Genomic DNA, 20,028 nt, shown 5'->3' on the forward strand with positions numbered 1-20,028 from the left:
TCATTATACATGGCAACAAGAAGATTATACAATCAGTTTTGACAGACATGCTCTCTTCAACAATGAGATGATTCAAACCAGTTCCACTTGTTCAGTGATGAAGAGAACTATCTACACCCACAGAGAGGACCATGGGAACTGAGTGTGGATCACAACATAGCATTTTCAATCTTTCTGCTTATGTTTGCTTGCTTTATATTTTCTTTCTCAGTTTTTTTCCTGTTTGATTTGGTTTTTCTTATGCTGCAAGATAATTGTATAAATATGTATGTGCATACTGGATTTAACATATGTCTACCATGTTTAACACATATTGGACTACTTGCCATTTGGGGGAGGGGGTAGAGGGAAGAATGGGAAATTTGGATCATAAGGTTTTACAAGGCTAATGTTGAAAAATTATCCAAGCGTATGTTTTGAAAATAAAAAGCTTTAATAAAAAAAGTGACACTTATGGATCCTTAGTATCTTAGCATTATTAGGGCAACCTGTTCGAAGTTTGCATAGATAGAGCCACAGGTGTGTTGATTATGTTGGGATAATCTCCAAAAAGAGAATGTAGGATTGAGAAAAAGGAATACAGTAGGAGAAGGGGGAAGGAAGAGATAGGACACATTTTCTCACATTCTTGCACAGAAAGAAGGTGCACAAGGAAGAGCTTTTATAGTGCCAAGGAAAATGGAATAGTAGGCAATGCTGAGCTTTATTGTCATCAGAATTGGTTCAAAGAAGGAATAAGATTCTCAGTTGTTATGTAACTCTCTCTTATGACTGGAAAACAATGGTGAAAGATAACTATGGGGGAAGGAAATGATAAAAAGGAATTCAGACTAAGGATGCAGTGATCAGAAAGAAAGCAGACTTTTGGGGAGGGATAATATTAAAACGTGAGAGAATGATAAGCAGAAGAAAATAGGATGGATAGAAATACACAGTTAGTAATTCTAACTATGAATGTGAATAGCATGAGATCACTTATAAAATGGAAATGGATAGCAGAGTGGACTAGAAACCAGAACCCAATAATAAGTTGTTTGTAAGATAACACACTTGAACCATAAAAGCACACGGAGTGAAAATAATAGGCTGGAGCAAAAATAGCAGGAATAGAAATTATGATCTCAGGCAAAGCAAAAGCAGAATCCAATTTAACTGATCCTCCAATTTATGTATGTATGAAGAAATTGGGTCAGGTGTCTTGCCCATGGTCACACAGCTAGTAAGTGTTAAGTATCTGAAACCAGTTCTGAACTCAGGACCACCTTATTGTACGGCTAATGCTGTATCCACTGTGCTATCTAGCAGCCCCTAAAAATTATTTAATTAAAAGAAATAATAAGGAAAATTACATTTTACTAAGTTACCATAGAGAATAAAGTAATATTTAAAAAATTATAGCAAGTTTCTCCGATAAATGCCTAATTCTCAAATATATAGGGAACTGAGTCACATTTATGAAAAATAAACTTCATCCTTTGATGAATTATCAAAAGATAAGAACAGGTAATTTTCAAAAGAAACAATCAGAACTATTTATAGTCACATATAAAATGTTCATCACTATTCATTAAAGAAATGCAAATTAAACAACTTGGAGATACTAACTCACACTTAGCAAAATTGACAATAACTGGAATGTATGAGGGAAAATAAGTTATAGAAATTGTGAGGGATGTAGGAGACCCTTAACCAAAATGACTACGCAGAGATCACTCAGTAGAAAGCAGAAATGTTGTTTATTAAAATCTCCGGAGGATGAGCCATCATGAGATATGAGATAAGAAGGAGAAAACTCATGGTAGTAAGGCTAAAGAAGTAGTAAAGATATACAGCTTTTATATAAGAGATTACATCACAAATAACAGAGCATTGAGAAGGGGAAGGGGAGGCATCTAATTGTTTGTTGCTATCTGGAGAGATTGGAATGGAAGGTTTCTGTTTCCCCAAAATCTGACTTCTAATTTCTGATTTCTAAGAAAAAGAAAATCAGGCCTTCAAGCTTAATCAAGCAGATAGTGGTCAAGCTAATAAGACTAAATACTGATAAATGTCAAATACTGATAAATGTTATCAGCTCAGGTTAAGTAAATATGTTTATAGCTGGCCAAGGCTCAAGTAAATATGGGCCTGCATATATTATACAGGTCATAGGGGAAACACAGAAATAATGAAAATAAAATACAGAAAAAGAATTCACATTCCTGTAAGTTCTTCACCTTATCTCTCTATTCCACACAAAATGATCTTTTAGTAGAATTGTTAATTATTCCCACCATCCTGAAAAACAATTTCAAACTGCCTAATGGGTTAAAAAATGGTACATACATATTGATACAGCTACTAGATCTGTATCCCACTACTAGCTACTACTAAATCTGTATCCCAAAGATATCAAAGAAAAAGATTTATATACACAAAATATTTATAGCAGCTTTTTCTGTGGTGAAAAACGTGACTATTCTGATGAATATAATGAGCAAAGAACTCATGATGAAACTAATCCTAATTGAAGTATAAGTTTCTTATTTTTTATTGCTTTTTAAAATTATGTGGCTAATATGGAAATATTTTACATGACTTCATATGTATAATTAATTGATATATTGTTTGTCTTGTTATTATTGACATGTTTGACCTTTTGCTGAGCTCCAGGAATACAGAAAAGAAAAAGTCCCTGATTTCAAGTAGCAAGCATTCTTATGGATGAATACTTTTTCAAACAAGTGATGTATTAATATTTTAGAGAAAAAGAGAACTTTGGAGAACTCAAAAGAAGTTGTACCAAACCAACAAGTTAAATGAACAGTCATAAATGAACCAATAACTATGTTTTGATCTATAAGGGATTTTCCCCCTACTCAAAAATATTATACAACCTCATTTGCAGTTGGATATTTGATGATGGATGTGAGTAACTACTTGAGCTCTGCCTTTTAGTCTATTTTCTAGAGCTCTGTTGCTTACTGAATAGGTGAAGTATGGTCTCTAGGACATTCATTGCCTCTTTAATGCTGAAGTGTTTTCTATGTACCAAGTAATAATAGTAGATAGGGTATGGGTGTAATTGTGTGGTTCAAATTACTAATGAGGAATAATTGTTCTGATGAGGTCAACTTCTGCAGAACAGCTTGAAATGAGATATTTTTTATCATATTATATTTTACCTTATGTTAATGCACTGCATATAAAAGTGGCAGAATTTATATGTAGGCGTATTTTCTTGCTCATATTTTCCTTTGGCAGGACTTGTTAGTCTTTTTCAATGAAAAGAAATTATTTTCTTTTGAGAGAGTCTTTTGACAGACTCTACTGTCAGAAATATTTTGCTTTTGAACTAGAACACAATATTTGTGGGGAAAGTAAAGTACATAAATGTGTATATGTATATATGAACACATTTATAGATAATATATACAAACAATATGCACATATGAAATACAAAATAATGATATATATGTATCCCATAATATGTTTTCCAGAATTGTGGAGAAAAGAAAAAGTGATTTTTAAAAGATCATTCATATTTATTGAAGAATAAAGCTCATATGTATATCTCTTAGTTTCTGATAAAATAGTTTTGTAATAATTATTAAGCTTAAATTATCTTACTTTTTATGCAGAGCACGATTTTTAGACTACAGCTTTGCAGTAAACAGTAAGGTCCTGCCAAGTTTTTTGAATACGATGTCTGCCTTATTTGTGTGTCATGAAGTTAATGATAAATACTGTGCTTTTTGCTGCTTGGTTTCATTTTCATAAAATCAAATTTCAAAGCTGGAAAGAACCTCAGATTAAGTTACTAAGCCACTACATTTTTAGGTGATGATTTTTGGGGAAAAACATATATTCAGGTATTTGTTATGTACTAATTAGATTCATAATTTAGGTTCCTTAAATGCAAAGTCAGAATAGAAATTCTAATTAGCAATATATTATTTTTCTAGACAAATGATCTGTGGAAGATTAGTCCCTATAAATTGTCTGATATTAATTGCTGTTGTTGTTTGTCCTTCATTTTTGAACATGACTTGACGATGTTGGGGTAAAATAGCAGGTGATGAGAAACTCGACTTGCGCGTGAATTGGATCAGAGTGAGGCAGAGTTAGGCAAAGTTGCCAGCCTCACTCTCTCTTCCACAGTCATCCCAGTCCAATGATAGGACAAAAAGACAGGATGACTAGTGATGGCCTGGGATGTATTGTGTAACCTTGGAGTCTTCCATGTCTGACCAGTTTGTAAGCACTTCACAGTGACTGTTTCAGCTACTTTATTCAGTAATTATTTTGACCTTTTTAAAAGATATCTTTGGATTTTTAACAAAGTTTTATTTTTAAAAGGATTTTCTTCTCCTCCCCACCCCAATCTCAGTAGTGCAGTCTGTTAACTGACAGTGTTGTTGTTTTGTTTATCCATAGCACTGCAAAATACAGTGTGGTGACATTTCTACCTCGATTCTTGTATGAGCAGATTAGAAGAGCTGCCAATGCCTTCTTTCTCTTCATTGCCTTATTGCAGGTAATGTTTTTCTCTTTGTTTGTTTGTTTTTGTTTGTTTTGTTTTGTTTGTTTATTTTTGGTGCAAGCACAAGTGTGTCTTTGCAAACAATAATATACAGTTAAAACGTCAATTTTTGTAAGATGTATTAATTTGTAAAACTTTTATTTCAAATTGAGTTTTTATAGCCCCCGTGTAAGGAAAGTTGATTTGTAAGAAAAATCCTAGTTGCTAAAACATTCACACTGAGATTGTACATATGTTTAGTGGAGAGCAGTAGGCTAGATTTTTTTTAATCTGTTCTCTGCAAAACCAGAAGTGCATTAAAACTTACAAGTTAGGTTATTGAAATAACCAATTTTTTTTAATTCACTGAGATCTTGGTTGAAAGGAAGGCTTTCACCTTGTATTAATGCACTTACTTGTAAAGTAAAAATGGCAGAATTTAGATATATGCATATTTTCTAGTGGTGATCTGGGATATATTTTCTATTGCTTTGATTTAACCATTTTTGACTCTTCTCCAGACAACTCCTTTTTTATGCTAGATCTTTTAAGTGAGCACCATTATTTTAAAAAATTATATCTTCCTGTCCTCTAAAATATTAGTTTTTAATGGATAGTACATTAGCATTCAGTTTCATAAAAAGCTATTATTTTAATTTTTAAAATATAAGGAAAGGTAGTTTTCAACATTTATACTTGTAAAACTTTGTATTCCAATTTTTTCTCCCTCCCTTCTCCCCTCTCTTAGACAGCAAGTAATCCAATATATATTAAATATGCACATATATTTCCACAGCTGTCATGCTGCACAAAAAAATCAGAAAAAAGGAAAAAAAATGAAAGGAAAAAAAATGAAAAAGGGCAAAACACTATGCTGTGATCCACATTTAGTCTCCATAGTCTTCTTTCTGAATGCAGATGGCTCTTTTCAGCACAAGTCTATTGGAACTGGTCTGAATCACCTTATTATTGAAAAAAGCCACGTCCATCACAGTTGATCATCATGTAGTCTTCTTGTTACTGTTTACAATGATGATCAGGTTCTGCCCATTTCACTCAGCATCAGTTCATGTAAGTCTTTCCAAGCCTCTCTGATCATCCTCCTGATCATGTCTTATAGAACAATAATATTCCATAACGTTCATAAACCACAACTTATTCAACCATTCTCCAATTGAGGGGCATCCACTCAGTTTCCAGTTTCTTGCCGCTACAAAGAGGGCTGCCACAAGCATTCTTGCACATACACGTCCCTTTCCTTTTTTAAAGATCTCTTTGGGATATAAGCCCAGTAGTAATACTGCTGGATCAAAGGGAATGCACAGTTTGATAACTTTTTGAGCATAATTCCAAAGTGTTCTCCAGAATGTTTGGATCCATTCACAACTCCACCAACAATGTATCAGTGTCCCAGTTTTCCCGCAACTTCTCCAACAGTCGTCATCTTTTCCTGTCATCTTAGCCAATTTGACATGTGTGTAGTGGTATCTCAGAGTTGTCTTAATTTTCATTTCTGTGATCAGTAATGATTTAGAGCATTTTTTTATATGACTAGAAATGGTTTTAATTTTTTTCTTCTGAAAAATTGTCTGTTAATATCCTTTGGCCATTTATCAATTAGAGAATGGCTTATATGCTTATAAATTTGAGTTAGTTATCTACATAGTTTAGAAATGAGGCCTTTACCAGAACCTTTGGTGTAAAGTTCTTGAATTGTGAGGGTCTGGTCGTCTGCTCAATTATAATCCTTCTCTGGGAGGAGATCTGTAAAATCTTTTCCTCTGTGTGCAGGTTTCTTGGGAGCTCTGAATCTCCTCCAACTCTTGTCCTTTCTCAAATCAGACTGGTCTCCTTTCAGCCTGCCTGGCATCAAGACTTTATCCCAGAGTCCATTCTCTCAGACTCAATGCTGCCTTTCTTTTATCCTCCCAGAGAATGGGCGTGGGATAACACAAGGGCTTCTGGGAAACATTACTTCAACCAATGAGCTTGCTCCTCCTAGAATTCCTAAGGTGTAAACTCCCTTTAAAGGCCCGAACCAAAGGTCTGAGCCAGAGAACTGTCAAGTCAACCTGAATTCTCACTTTGTCACTGTCCAGACAACCTGAGTTCTCCCCTGGTAATCCTAACACTTTGGCTATAAAAAACTTTCCCCCCAGTTTTTTGCTTCCTTTCTAATCTTGTCTGTATTGTTCTGTTTGTACAAAACCTTTTAAATTTAATATAATCAACATTATCCATTTTGTATTCCATAATTTATTCTAGTTCTTCCTTGGCCATAAATTCCTTCCTTCCCTGTACATCGGAGAGATAAACTATCCCTTTTTCTCCTAATTTGCTTATAGTATCACCTTTTATGACTAAATCATGAACCCATTTCTACCTTATCTTGATATTGAGTGTTGTTAGGTGTTGGTAGTGCCTAGTTTCTGCCATGATATTTTCCAATTTCCCTAGTAATGTTTTGCCAAATAGTGAATTCTTATTCCAGAAGCTGTAGTCTTTGGTTTATCAAACACTTGATTACTATAGTCATTAACTATTGTGTCTTGTGAACCTAACCTATTCCACTGATGCACCATTCTATTTCTTAATATCAAATGGTTTTGATGATCACTGCTTTATAATATACAAAGGTTTGGTACCACTTTCCTTTGCATTTTTTTCCTTTGCATTTTTCATTAAGTCCCTTAAAATTCTTTACTTTTTGTTCTTCCAGATGAACTTTATTATTTTTTCTAGTGCTATAATTTCTTGGCAATTTGATTGGTATGGCACATTAAGTTTCATTTTTCAAAGCCATAGGACTGGGATAGCAGAATTAAGGGTTTAACTTTCTTGCAGACTCAAGGTAGAGCAGAACCTTTGAATATTACTACTCTTTTGGCTTCTTGCAGTTAGCAAATAAACCTTTCAGGACTTCTAGGTCTAGTTCTATTCTATTCCAAACACTGGGAATATTCTTTCTCTTTTTTATATAGTCCATCACAGTTCAGTAATACAATATATTAAAGAAATGTCAGGAAGCACTTTATTACTTTCTAATATATTACATTCTGGAGTTGTTTCACATAGACTTGAAATAACAGTGAACTAGGAAAAATGGAATTCCATTTACAGCAAGAATATTTTGAGCTGCCTATTAAATGGACATTTATTTTGTGAGGTAACTGCAATCCTTGCCCATCCTTTGTGCTTATTATCATACGAGGCATATGGACAAGCCTTCAGTGAATTTTCATTGACTGACCTGACCATGGAAAGCAGATTTAAAACTGAACACACTGCTGCAGTTCAAAGCAGTATATAATTTCATACCAGAAGGATGAGTATTTAAGTGCTATTGAGCAGTAAAAAATAGTGTGGATCAAATTCTTGGGTAGGCCTTAGAGCTGGATCTCAAAGGATAGACAGATTTTGGAGAAGTTAAATAGTATCCTAAGTATGAGGAGAAGCATGAACTAAAGAAAAAAGGAAGCATAGCTAATGGGAAGAGTGTGATTGGCTAGAGCAGAGGGTGCAAATAATAGTTCGTTCAGGTAGAGCTGGAGAGTTTCTGTAAACTTTACTTTTTGATATGAAATTTTTGAAATTGAAAGTGAAATCAAAGCTCCAAATATGAATTCTTTGAAAGGTGGTAGATTTGGTGATTTCCTCCCTCTCCAACTATACAGTAGTTTTTGGATTATTCCATGGAGGGGTTTGACCCACTAACAATAAAACCCTTTTACATAAATTGTCATTTCCTGGACATGCTATGTGCTCAGTGAAGTGATTTAAACCATTATATTATTTTGGCATCTGTTTAATCTTGCATTTTTTTTTATGATTTTGCAGCAAATTCCAGATGTGTCTCCAACAGGAAGATATACTACATTGGTGCCATTGATATTTATCCTAACAGTTGCAGGCATCAAAGAGATTATAGAAGATTATGTAAGTTAACTTTTGATCATAGAAAAAAACATGTTCTCAAAGTACTGAATTGGATGTAATAAGACCTTTAGAATAATTCATGTATTTTTAATGACTATATGAAATTGTTTGGAATTCATATGCTTATGTTTTTAGTTGATATAAATTAAATATATGATTGCTAAAGAAATTAGAATATATCACTTTTTTGTTTATATAATAAAGCTTTTGAACAAGATCCCTTTTACTACCACATAAATTGTGACAATGTGGTTGGAGAGTTAATAAATACATGTGAGAACCTTAAAGCCCATGGGAATAAACAGATAAATGAATACAGTTATTACAGTATATGAAAGTGGAAGTTATAACTCTGTTTTAGTCTTATTTAGGTTGTGCCTTACTTTTAGCCTTGTGAATGGGAAATGCCCAATAAGATTCTGATTTTATATTTTACTTGATTTCCTATGTGTCAGATGTCACTTTATAAGTCTCCATTTCCTTTCTTTCCCCTTGTTTTATACAACATTTACCCTGTGAACCTGATTCTTGCTATTCACATACCTGTATTTTATCAGATGTTATTGACATTTTTTTTTCCTGGTGGAAAAATTTTATATAACAGGATCATGTTTTTAACTAAGCTCACAAAAATTGGAAAAGAAAGCCTATGTTATTTATAATGTTGACTATCTACTCTATCCCATGTTGACTATCTACTCTATCCCATAGTTCTCACGTTAAATATTTAGGTCAATACTTCAAGAATTCATGACTTATGCATGCAGATACTCTTCTACAGAGTGCTTTAATAAATAATTTAAATGCTTTAATAGATAGTTTAATGAGATCATGTGGGCAAAAAATAATCACTTGGTAGCAAAATAGGTCTAATCTTCCAGTTAAAAGGGAAGAGTATGCTGGATTTGGGGTTTGACATCTAAATTTGAATCTTGACTCTGATATTTATTACCTCTGTCCATGGCAAATCATTTTAATGTCTCTGGGTCTCAGTTTCCATATCTGTGATGTGGAGGGAAGGGAATGAATTGGACTAAATGACCTCTAAAATCCATTGTGACTTTATATCTAAGGTCTTGTAAACCTTTGATGAGCTTCTTAGAACTTAAGCAAAACTGGCCTTTGTTGCATACAGATCCCTCTTGGGCCTGTATTCTAAGCTTTTTCAATTTGTTAAAATATTCCAGAACTAGAACTGTACACAGAACTAGTACTGTGCAAGAGCCCAGAATTACTTCTATACTATGATAAGATATTGAAAAAAGATACAGGGGGTGGAGGGTTGAAATTCATAATAGAACAGGGAATACTTGAATTAAGTTCCTTTCTTAATTATAAAACTGAGCTTTTTGTTCTTTTGTACTTTGTACTATCATAGTTTATCATGTTTATTAGATAATTATTGATATGGAATTCTTGAACTTAATGTTTTATTTAATATTTAACAATGATTTTTTAACATTAATATTTCAATATTAATATTATTTCTTTAACATATTTATATATTTTAAAATTCAACATTTTAAAATATGTTCTTTGTTTTATTCTACAATAGAAACGTCACAAAGCTGACAATACAGTTAATCGAAAGAAAACAGTAGGTAAGGTAACTTTTTTGTTCCAAAATTCACAGTAGAATGCTTATGTACTAAATTACCAGAAGGATTTAAGAAATGAATTAATTGCTAAATATTTTGGAATTTTTTAGTATGAAAACCCCCCAGCATATGTTTGATAAAATAACGGAATATATTTAAAATCAAAATATAGCCAGGTAATACAGTGTATAGAGTGCTAGGTTTTGATGCAGGAAGACTCGTCTTGCTGAATTTAAATCTGGCCTCAGCCGTTTACTATCTGTGTGACTCAACAAGTTGGTAACCCTGTTTGCCTCAGTTTCCTCATCTGTAAAATGGGCTGAAGAAGGAAATGGCAAACCATTCCAATATCTTTGCCAAGAAAACCCCAAATGGAGTCATAAAGAGTTAAACACAAGTGAAACAACTAAACACAAAAAGAAAATAAAAACATAATTATGTTAATTATTCTATTTTTCTAGTATTTGATTTATTCTACTTAGAATAATACAATATTGAAGAAGAAGGGAAGACTACAATTTTCAGGAAATAGTTTTTAAAAAGCAAAAATACCGGAAGCCTGATATCTCTTTTTTGTCTTAACAAAAATGTCCTCACCTATTCTGTAGTTTAAAATGTTAGACTGGTTTTTCACCTGATATGTTTTCCTTACTAGCCTTTTTTTTTTTTTCTTTTGTAAGCTAAAAATGAAGATAATAGGTTTTTCATCCCCTCTGTAGGAGGACTATTACCTTTTTTTAAAGTTTGGATATTTTGTTCTTATCTTGATTCATATATAATCTGATACATATGTGTGTGTGTGTGTGTGTACGTATATATATATAAAATTTGATCTATGCTATGATACAGAAAGAATTAAATGTCCAAAGATAATTAACTAATCATGAATTTAGTTAGTTTTTATAAAAATATTCTTTAGTTATTTGGAGTATATCATCCATGCTATGGAAAAGTAATACAGAACTATTTTCTTTTTCAGTGTTAAGAAATGGAATGTGGCAGAACATCATTTGGAAAGAGGTAAACACTAATTTAAAGATAATTTAGCAATTGTTGTTTGGGGATTGTTCTTTTTTGGTGAGAATTGTTCATTTCAAAACAAAAGTTTATTGTCTTAGATATGGATAATATTTGATTATTTGTTGTCCTTAAGTTTTGATTTGCCCATGAAAATGGGAAGAAATAAGTATATTGAATGTTTTGCTATTTTCTAGAATATTCTAAAATATATGAAATTATGTAGTATACTATGTAGTTGAATGCAAGTCAGGACAGCAGTTTTAAGAACTTATTTGTGTAATTATTTTTTGTGGTGATCTCTGAGACATGTAAGTGAATTTATAATTGGATAGCAAGTAAAATGATTCTTTTTCCTCCTCCTTTTCTCTCAGCAAATAAACTCACAGAAAATGAATTTTAATTTTTCTCTTAATTCTTTTATTTCTAAATTACTTTTCAAATCTCACCTTTTTGGGGGTGATGTAAACACTCGACAAAAGAAATCATAGAATTAATTAAGGTTGATAAGTTATCTGCTTTCTGACTTAAGGTAGGACTAAGTTTGAAAAAATTGCTATCTGTTTTCTTAAGAGATCTGGAGATCTCTTGGCAACTAGAGTGAAGGTTCACAACAATGTTGTTTTTGGAGTTGTTGTAATTATTATTATTATTTTCCCCCTGAGGCAATTGTGGTTAAGTGGCTTGCCCAGGGTCACACAGCTAGGAAGTGTTAAGTGTCTAAGAGGAGATTTGAACTCAGGTCCTCCTGACTTCAGGGCTGATGCTCTAACCACTGCGCCACCTAGCTGCCCCTGTTGTAATTATAACTAAGGATGAACAATATAATATCTAGAATCTACTTTGTGACCTGTTTGTCTGCCTGTAGAATTTGTTCATTAGTTGGACCTCCAGGCAAATGAGCTTGCATCATCTGTGAATCTTTTTCTCTCTACCAAAAAATTTAAAGTGTGATGCTTAGCTTTCTTTCAAAAGGAAAAAAATGTCAAGGATAATTAAAATAATTTTATAGCTTTTAAATAAATATACCTTCTAAATATATTTCTTACACGAATTTTGTAATTACTACATTTTCTCATCAATATGTTGTATATGCAAAATATTAAAAATATTCATTCCTTCCTCCTCGATTTGTATCTCTAATAAGAACAACTTGGAATTTTAGGGATTGTCTACCTCTTTTCCCACATTAAAAAAAGTTTCATGTGGAAGACTGAAACATTCTAAGCAGAACATGATGCTAGATAGTACAGAGCTTTTGGTTACACAGTTGTAAAAGATTTGTTTTTTGGCAATGTACAAATGTAGTCAAAGTTGGCTATCATTTTGTAGGATTATTAATACAGTATAACAAAGCTTCACTGTGGCATCATTTGGGGAGGTTCCCATTTATAGTTTTCTTTGTACAGCTGGTTGCCTTATCATATTGTAATGCCTTTCTAACTCATTTTTACAAAACTACTGTAAGTAGTATTTACCTTGATTTGGCTGAGTATCCATTAAAGCTTACTTTTGCTAGAGAAGAGACCTGCGTGAAAACATTGAAATGCCTCTAATCTAAAAGTCTTATCTTTGGAATCTCTTCAAAAGCCTTTTGGAAGTAACCTTGTGTCATCAGTTGGTATAATTGATCTTTTTTTTTCTTTGTTCGTGCTTTGCATCCCTGCTCCTCATTAAACAGGTGGCTGTTGGAGATGTTGTGAAAGTCACCAATGAGCAATATCTTCCAGCAGACTTAATCCTTATCTCTTCCAGGTCAGTATGAAGTGACATTTTTATGCTGAATTAAAATTTCAGAAGAACTTGAAAATTAAATGTATATAATGTCACCCACTACTTTCTTCTGTCCTCATATTGTAACTCTTTTCACCCCTTTTATATTCAAGTCTCATAGCTCTACCATCTGTTTTTGTTCTTAACTTATCTTTGCTTTTAGTTCACCTCTGTTGAGCCATCTTATTGTCTTAATTTGCACAGTACACTTTAACTGTGTATGAAAGTATTTTGGATAAAATGCAAGTGAATATTTTTGTTTTTACAGATGAAGAAACTGAGTCATGGAAAGAGGTGAAATTGACTTGCTTAGAGTTATATAGCAATTAGTGACAAAGCATTATTGATTGTCAGGATGTAGGTCTTTTCCTATCCCTATGTGGGAATTGGAGCTAACTTTATTGCATTTTGGGGATTTTGATTTCATTCTGTTCCAGGCAAAAGGATCTTTCCCTATGTTTTCAGATAATCTGAGGTGCCAAAAATTCTGGCTGTATGCTGCTTCATATCTCTTTCTAGGTCCACATCTTTACTAGTAGGAGAACAACTCTGGCTGTTCAAGCCTTTGTTCTTCTATAACTTCTAGTCAACCTTGACTTAAGCAAAAAATTATCTATCTATAAATGATAAGATTTAAATAAGTCTTTAGGAAAAATAATCACTTATAGTGCTCATACTTTACTCACCAAGAGAAGTAAGACCTAACCACTGGGTCCTGTGAGTAGAATCATATGGTTAAATGTTCTAATTCAAGTTAGTTTCATCCTGAGTCCTATTTGGGAGCTAGATTTAGCTATATGGAGATAGAATTCCATCATTACTTGGGAGAAATGCACCATATGCTTTTTATCCTCCTAAAGCATCCTCTTTGTCTTAGGCTCTACCCTTCTTGATGAGGAAGATTCAGCAACTGTTCATTCCCCATGAGTCAGTAATCAATAAGTATTTGTTGAATTGTGTTGACCCAATTTAAGATCTTCCAACAATCTATAGAAGGATCAGGAAAAATGTGTCCCTCAGCCTCTTGGAATGGGGATGACTCAAGAATAGTTCCAAGATTAATCCTTTTTCCAACCAACCATAGCAGGAGTATGACAGGATGAGGGTAAGGGCATCTCTTGATGATAATTTTGAAGTAGATACTTCCTAGTTTGGGGAAAATATAAGAGGATTCTTGGGATGTATGGCCTAGGAATTTCTCTGAGTATAGTCTGATGGTTAAGAGAGCTATTTTTGTATTATATTAACAAAATTCATATAAGAATGCTTTTATGAGATAATAGTAGATACCATCCATATTCCCTTTTAGGTAGAAAATCTTTTATCCTGTCCAACTCAGAGATATAGCAAATAAAGATCAAGAGCCATTACTCTTATTAGAAAGAGGATGTCTGAGACCTTAAGAAATGTGGTTTTTAATTAGAACACTTTCATCTTTTTGTACCTCAGTTTCCTCATCTTCTAAATAACAACAAAATTGGCTATATATATGCATCAACTGGTTTTTAGGACAAAATTAGGGAATAGAAATAAAACACTTTGTGAAAGTAAAATTGGCTAATAGATAGTATAGTAATGGGGATTTGGGCTTGTGCAGTAGTACCATTGCAGAATGGGTATTGTGTTGAATGACTTAAGTTCTAGAGCAGTTTCTTGTTATCTGAACATGGAGAGCTCTTAAACATTAGGTCTAACAAGTGCCCCTATTAAGTACCTTTTTTTGTGGTTCTCTTTGAAGTCTTTGGGAGCCAGTGCTTGCATCCTATAAGTGACTTCTCAAGTGTCTTTATCAGAGTAAAAAATTGAGGTGTATAAATGAGTTTAGTGACTTCAGAAAACAAATTATATGGTTTCCATCTATAGAAAAGAAAAGCTTAATTTTGTAAAATGCTCTTTAACAAATAAAAAAAAGAGGAACTCTAGAAAGCACTTTTTCTTTTAAAGTAAACATGACTGGTTGTGAAGGATGAAAAGAATAGTGTTTGTATTCTCTTGAGAGGATTTTGGAATAAGAAAGCATCAAAAATGAATTAAAAAAAAAACGGGTAAAGATAAGACTCTTATTCAGTGCTAGAAAGTCTATGATTTTCATCTGGTCTTTCTTTCCAGATTGTGAATCATGACTTGGTTTCTTTGGGGTTTTCTTAGTTTATTTCTTATCTCTCCCCCAAAATTAATTCTTTCCTGAAGATGGATTATTCAAAAAGGAACCCACATCAGTATTGCTCTCCCATTTCAGTAAATAAGATCTCTATACTAGCATAGACTAGCATTCACAGATGCCCCTAGTAATGTAGACCATCAGTTTAATAAAGACTATTGCTACTACTAATAAAGATTTATTCTTTCTTGAATACAAGTTAACTTAGTATTTTTACGCTGTAGTGTCTTAGGAGGAATCAAGGGGAAAAGTAGGATTTTAAGATCTTACAGATTGTAATGGGGAAAGAAGTATCCTAGTAGAAAAATGTTAATAGTATTGCATGTGTTGGTGAGATGACCTAATTTTGAGTAGCTTTTTGGCTCTTTGCCTGTAAAGTTGTGAAGTAGAGGCTCACTATACTGAGAGATAAATTATTAGAAAAAAAGGCTTTGTTTTGAGTTTCTTAAAATTAAATATACATATAAAATATTTTGGGTTGTGGGGGGTTTATAAAAAAAGAAGTTGTTTTATAGGGGCAAGACTGATGAGGTAAGTAGTTCACACTCTAAATTCATCTTGAACTGTTTTTATACTTGATTTAATCCTGGAGTTGGTGTGGAGATAATAATAGCTAATATTTATATAGTACTTAATATGTGCTAGGGAAGGTAGGTGCTATAATTATCCCTATTTTCCAGATGAGGAAACTGAGGCAGGCAGTGGTGAAATGACTTGCTCAGGGTCACACAGCTACCAAATATCTGAGGCTAGATTTGAATTCTATCTGAATTTCTATCCACTGAGTCACCTTAGCTGCTCCTAAATAATTTGGGATAGTCTGGTACTAAGCTCTCTCCAGATGTTAGGTTCACTTTCTCCAGAGTTCTGGGAACCAGAGAAGGTTGTAAGGGAGGAGAACTGGACATTGAACTGTTTTTTTTTTCTTGCTACATTTATATCATTTTGCAAATTAAAATTATTTGGCAGGAGTTATTTCATAATATGATTATAATTCTTGAATGTTGGTAAATATTGAGGGTATTAAGGGTGAAGAAAATTTATACATGGATACTTCCATATAGATGTGCTGGTACTTATTCTTGGAAGTGAATGTAGATTATATGAACAGATTTATTTAATTTTGATTTTCTTTGCTTTTTTAGTGAACCTCAGGCAATGTGCTATATTGAAACATCTAATCTGGATGGAGAGACTAATCTTAAAATTCGGCAGGTAAAAGTTGCCTTTTTAAAGTTTTAGTATTCTCTTTGAGTCCACATGTTCAGGTCTAATCTGCAGATGAATCACTTACCTTTGAAAACTGGGAAACTCTTCCAGACTGATCCTACTAAGATACTTTGGAAAAATACATACTTTAGATAATGTTAGGTAATTTAGGTGAGTGAGTGGTTAAGCCAGCAATTCTCTCTGTTTTTTGTTTGTTTGTTTGTTTGTTTGTTTGTTTGTTTTAAACCAAGGATAGTACATAAACACAGACATCTTCCTGAGAGATTTCCTGGGTCCTTGTCTGGAAGATATGAAAATATTGAAGATCAGTGAGCAGATCCAAAAGATGGGAGATGATAAGCTTAGGAGGCCTCATCTTCTCTGTTGTGCTAGCTAGTCTGTGATTCTAAAGTAAGGATTGGTGTTATGAAATAGAAAGGGCTTTTCTCTAGCTTTTTTTCTAAAGGTATTCCTAGTCACACTCTTAACCATGCAAAGAACAGGAAAAAGGATTGTAGATGAAATTTTAAATTTCTGTAATTTTCATTTTTAAAAATGAGATATGCATACTAGGGTAAAAAGTAACAAATTTTATATATTTGGTAATAAAAATATGCATGTACATGTATGTATATTTATCTGTATATATAAAAAGGTACAAAAAATCATACATTTATGCTTTTGCTTGTTGAACTTTTTAGAAGAAGAGCTTCATTGACTTTTGAGCTATCTCTAATTTTTGGTTCTGATTTCCAGAGTTTGGCTCAGACAGCTAATCTAAATTCAAGGGAGCAGTTGATAAAAGTATCTGGAAGAATAGAATGTGAAGGTCCCAACCGCCATCTTTATGACTTCTCTGGAAACTTGTATTTGGATGGTAACAGGTATCACTTTTCTTTCTAGACAGCTTTTCCCTTGCTGCGTGATAGTAATCCTGAATCTTCAGAGGATGTGGCAAAAAATTGTTTTGGTTAGTGTAGTGGTTACAGATGATTTTTACCTACAAACCTCAACAAAAAACTTTAAAATTTAGCACTTATTCAATATGATGTTAATTGAGAAATTATATGTGTAGTATGATTCTAAATAGGACAGAATTACTATCATTTTTAATACATATATTTAGAGGAAATTCTTGACAGGGAATATGCTAATGTTTTTATGTGTGGGCTTAAAATTCTGGCTGGTTTTCAAAAAAATAACTTGAACCCTTCCTCCTCAAAATAGTAGGGTAAGGAAAAACAAGCCCAAGCCTTTGTCATTTTGCTTGGTTGGTCAACAAGCATTTATTAAATACTTACTATTTTTCAGGCATAGTGATAAGCACTGGTTATACAAGGATAGGCAAACACACACACACACACACACACAAGTCTCTTTCCTTGAGGAATTAAATCTGGGAGATAACATGCAAAAAAATTGTACGTCGAAGATATGTGCAGTATCAGTGGAAGGTAATCTTATAGAGAAGGTAGGAATCATGAGAGGAGGATCTTGGGAACCACTTTATTTAACTGAGACTTTATGAAAGCCACGGCAACCAGGAACTGGAGAAGAAGGAAAGCATTCCAAATGGGGGGGAAGCTGGGGAAAGCAAGGCATCAGCAAAGGGATTATGATTGTGTGAGAGCAGTGAGGAGACCAGCAGATCAGACTGGAGAATGTGTAGAGGGGGCGCAGCCTAAGGAGACTGGAAAGGGCCAGGTTGGGAACCGCTCCAAAAGCTCAACAGGATTTTGTATCTGATTTCTTGTGGGGAGTCACTGCTGTTTGCTTAATAGAGGGGATGAGGGAAGTGATGTATCAAACCTTTGCTTTAGTTACAGAAGGAACCTTGAAAGCTGAATAGGCATGGCCCGGAGCAGTGAGAAACTTGGTATGGAGAGACAGAGCAGAAGGCTTTTGGAGTACCAAATGTTAGGGGATAAGGACATATGCCAGGATGGTGGCCATATTGAGAAAAGGATACACACACACACACACACACACACACACACACACACACACCCCAGAATGATTACTTTAAAAATAACAGTAGAGATGGTATAAAGGTAGAAAGGATGAAAGTTGGCACATTGCATCATGGGATGATGACAAGTGAAAAGATGAGATGAAGATGTGAACTTAAGTGATGGGGAATTTTTAGATGACTAAGACAAATACATCTTTGAAAATTAAGTAAAATGCTAATTTTAATACCAAGGGAGTAATGGAACAGTTAATGTGGATATACTGTATAATGGGAGAAGTTAATTAGGAACCACTGATATAGGAACCTTAGTAAAGAAAATAATGGGGCAGAGAAATGATCATAAACATTTCTTGGTACTCTTGGAAAATTAAAGTTTTGAAGGCATATAGGAACAGATGAAGTGGTTAATGAAATGGCTACTTGATTTGACAGAATTTCTTTTTCAAAGCAGTGATTTGTTGACAGTAAGATTTTAGATTTAGGAATTGGAAACATTTTTAAAATTTCCATTTAGTACCCCTTGTCTGCATTGTGTTTTCATTTTTGTGTTTTGGTGGCATTTCCGTCATTTGTTTCAGGATGGTGTTTGGTGTCTGGTGCTCTTGTTTCTCTTTTCTGCCTTGCCTGTTCATGTTCCTGCTGCTTATGCTTTCTATGGGATCACCTTTTAGATTTTTCAGATGAGCAAGGGCTAGAAAGGAGCCAGTCAGGAGAAGGAACACTGATGTTAACTTGAGTGGATGAAATGGTCTTCCCTTGGGTGCCCTAACTAGCTTTACACCATAGTTCTATTAAATAGATAAATTAGGAATGGAGTTGTCATTTGGCTCCAGGGTCATTCTTGCAATGTTATTATACATTTTCTGAAATGGAAAGCAATTATCAAATAAAGAATAAAGGCCTTATTTATTGATTTCACTATGACACTTTTAATATGAATCCCAGCCCAGCCCTGTACTAAAGAAGCATTTTCCTTCCCAGTCTCATAGATTCATAGGAATTCACCATTGATCTAGTGAAAGTTGATGATTTTAAAAAATTAATCTTATTTTTACATTGTCTTAAGATTAAACATTCTTGGCAAAAAGCCATCTTAAAATGTACTTTGGTTTTTTTTTCCTACAAAATGGTTAAACTTGACTGAAAAAAATATTGCTGTTTATTTGTTCAAGGAGAAAGCTTATGTGCCATTATATTATAAAAATGGTAGAAACATCTTTGACAATATATCATTAAATATAAATTTTATTTTTTTTCTTATTTTTAGTTCAGTTTCAATTGGGCCTGACCAGATCTTACTAAGAGGTGCCCAGCTTAGAAATACTCAGTGGGTCTTTGGCATAGTTGTATACACTGGACACGACACCAAGCTCATGCAGGTAAAGCCTTCTGTGCCAACATGATACTATTCTTTGTCATTGTTTCCTTTTTCTCTCTTGTCTATCCATGAGGGGAAGAGGCAAATATAGAATCAAGATGATGTCTGAGACTCAGCTCTGTTTAGCTCTCTCAGGTTGACCTTTCCATCCTTCTTTTTGTGGGTAGGTAAAATTCATTCTCTTTGATCTTTTTCTTTTCTTTTCTTTTCTTTTTTTTTTTTTAACACATGAAATATAATTGTCCTCCATGTTCTGAACTTTAGGACAGGGATAGTGATTTCTTACTCTTCCCACTCTCACCCATTTGTTGGAGTTTTAGAACAAATTCACATTTTGAAGGTCATTTTAATTATTATTTAGTGAGCTGCTTTCATTACATATGTCAAAAAGAAAACATCAGGAGCCTTCCCTCAACAGACTCTTTAGTCTGTCAAAATTAAATTGGCCTTAGTTTTTTTAGTCTGTCTAGACTTTTATGGTTT

General features: G+C 33.5%; 1 protein-coding gene across 13 annotated transcripts in view; it reads left to right on the forward strand.

The window, feature by feature from the left end:
• The window catches only part of ATP8A2 (ATPase phospholipid transporting 8A2), a 667,830-nt gene that overhangs the window by 133,901 nt on the left and 513,901 nt on the right, over positions 1 to 20,028 (forward strand). For all 13 annotated transcript variants that reach the window (XM_074303628.1, XM_074303629.1, XM_074303631.1 and 10 more), the window contains 8 exons: positions 4,417 to 4,516; positions 8,339 to 8,437; positions 9,993 to 10,038; positions 11,015 to 11,055; positions 12,734 to 12,807; positions 16,132 to 16,201; positions 16,952 to 17,079; positions 19,435 to 19,546. In XM_074303628.1, the coding sequence (XP_074159729.1) occupies positions 4,417 to 4,516; positions 8,339 to 8,437; positions 9,993 to 10,038; positions 11,015 to 11,055; positions 12,734 to 12,807; positions 16,132 to 16,201; positions 16,952 to 17,079; positions 19,435 to 19,546 (670 nt within the window). The remainder of the gene's footprint in view (positions 1 to 4,416; positions 4,517 to 8,338; positions 8,438 to 9,992; positions 10,039 to 11,014; positions 11,056 to 12,733; positions 12,808 to 16,131; positions 16,202 to 16,951; positions 17,080 to 19,434; positions 19,547 to 20,028) is intronic.

The sequence above is a fragment of the Sminthopsis crassicaudata genome, chromosome 3 (assembly GCF_048593235.1).
Source record: "Sminthopsis crassicaudata isolate SCR6 chromosome 3, ASM4859323v1, whole genome shotgun sequence".
Taxonomy (NCBI): domain Eukaryota; kingdom Metazoa; phylum Chordata; class Mammalia; order Dasyuromorphia; family Dasyuridae; genus Sminthopsis; species Sminthopsis crassicaudata.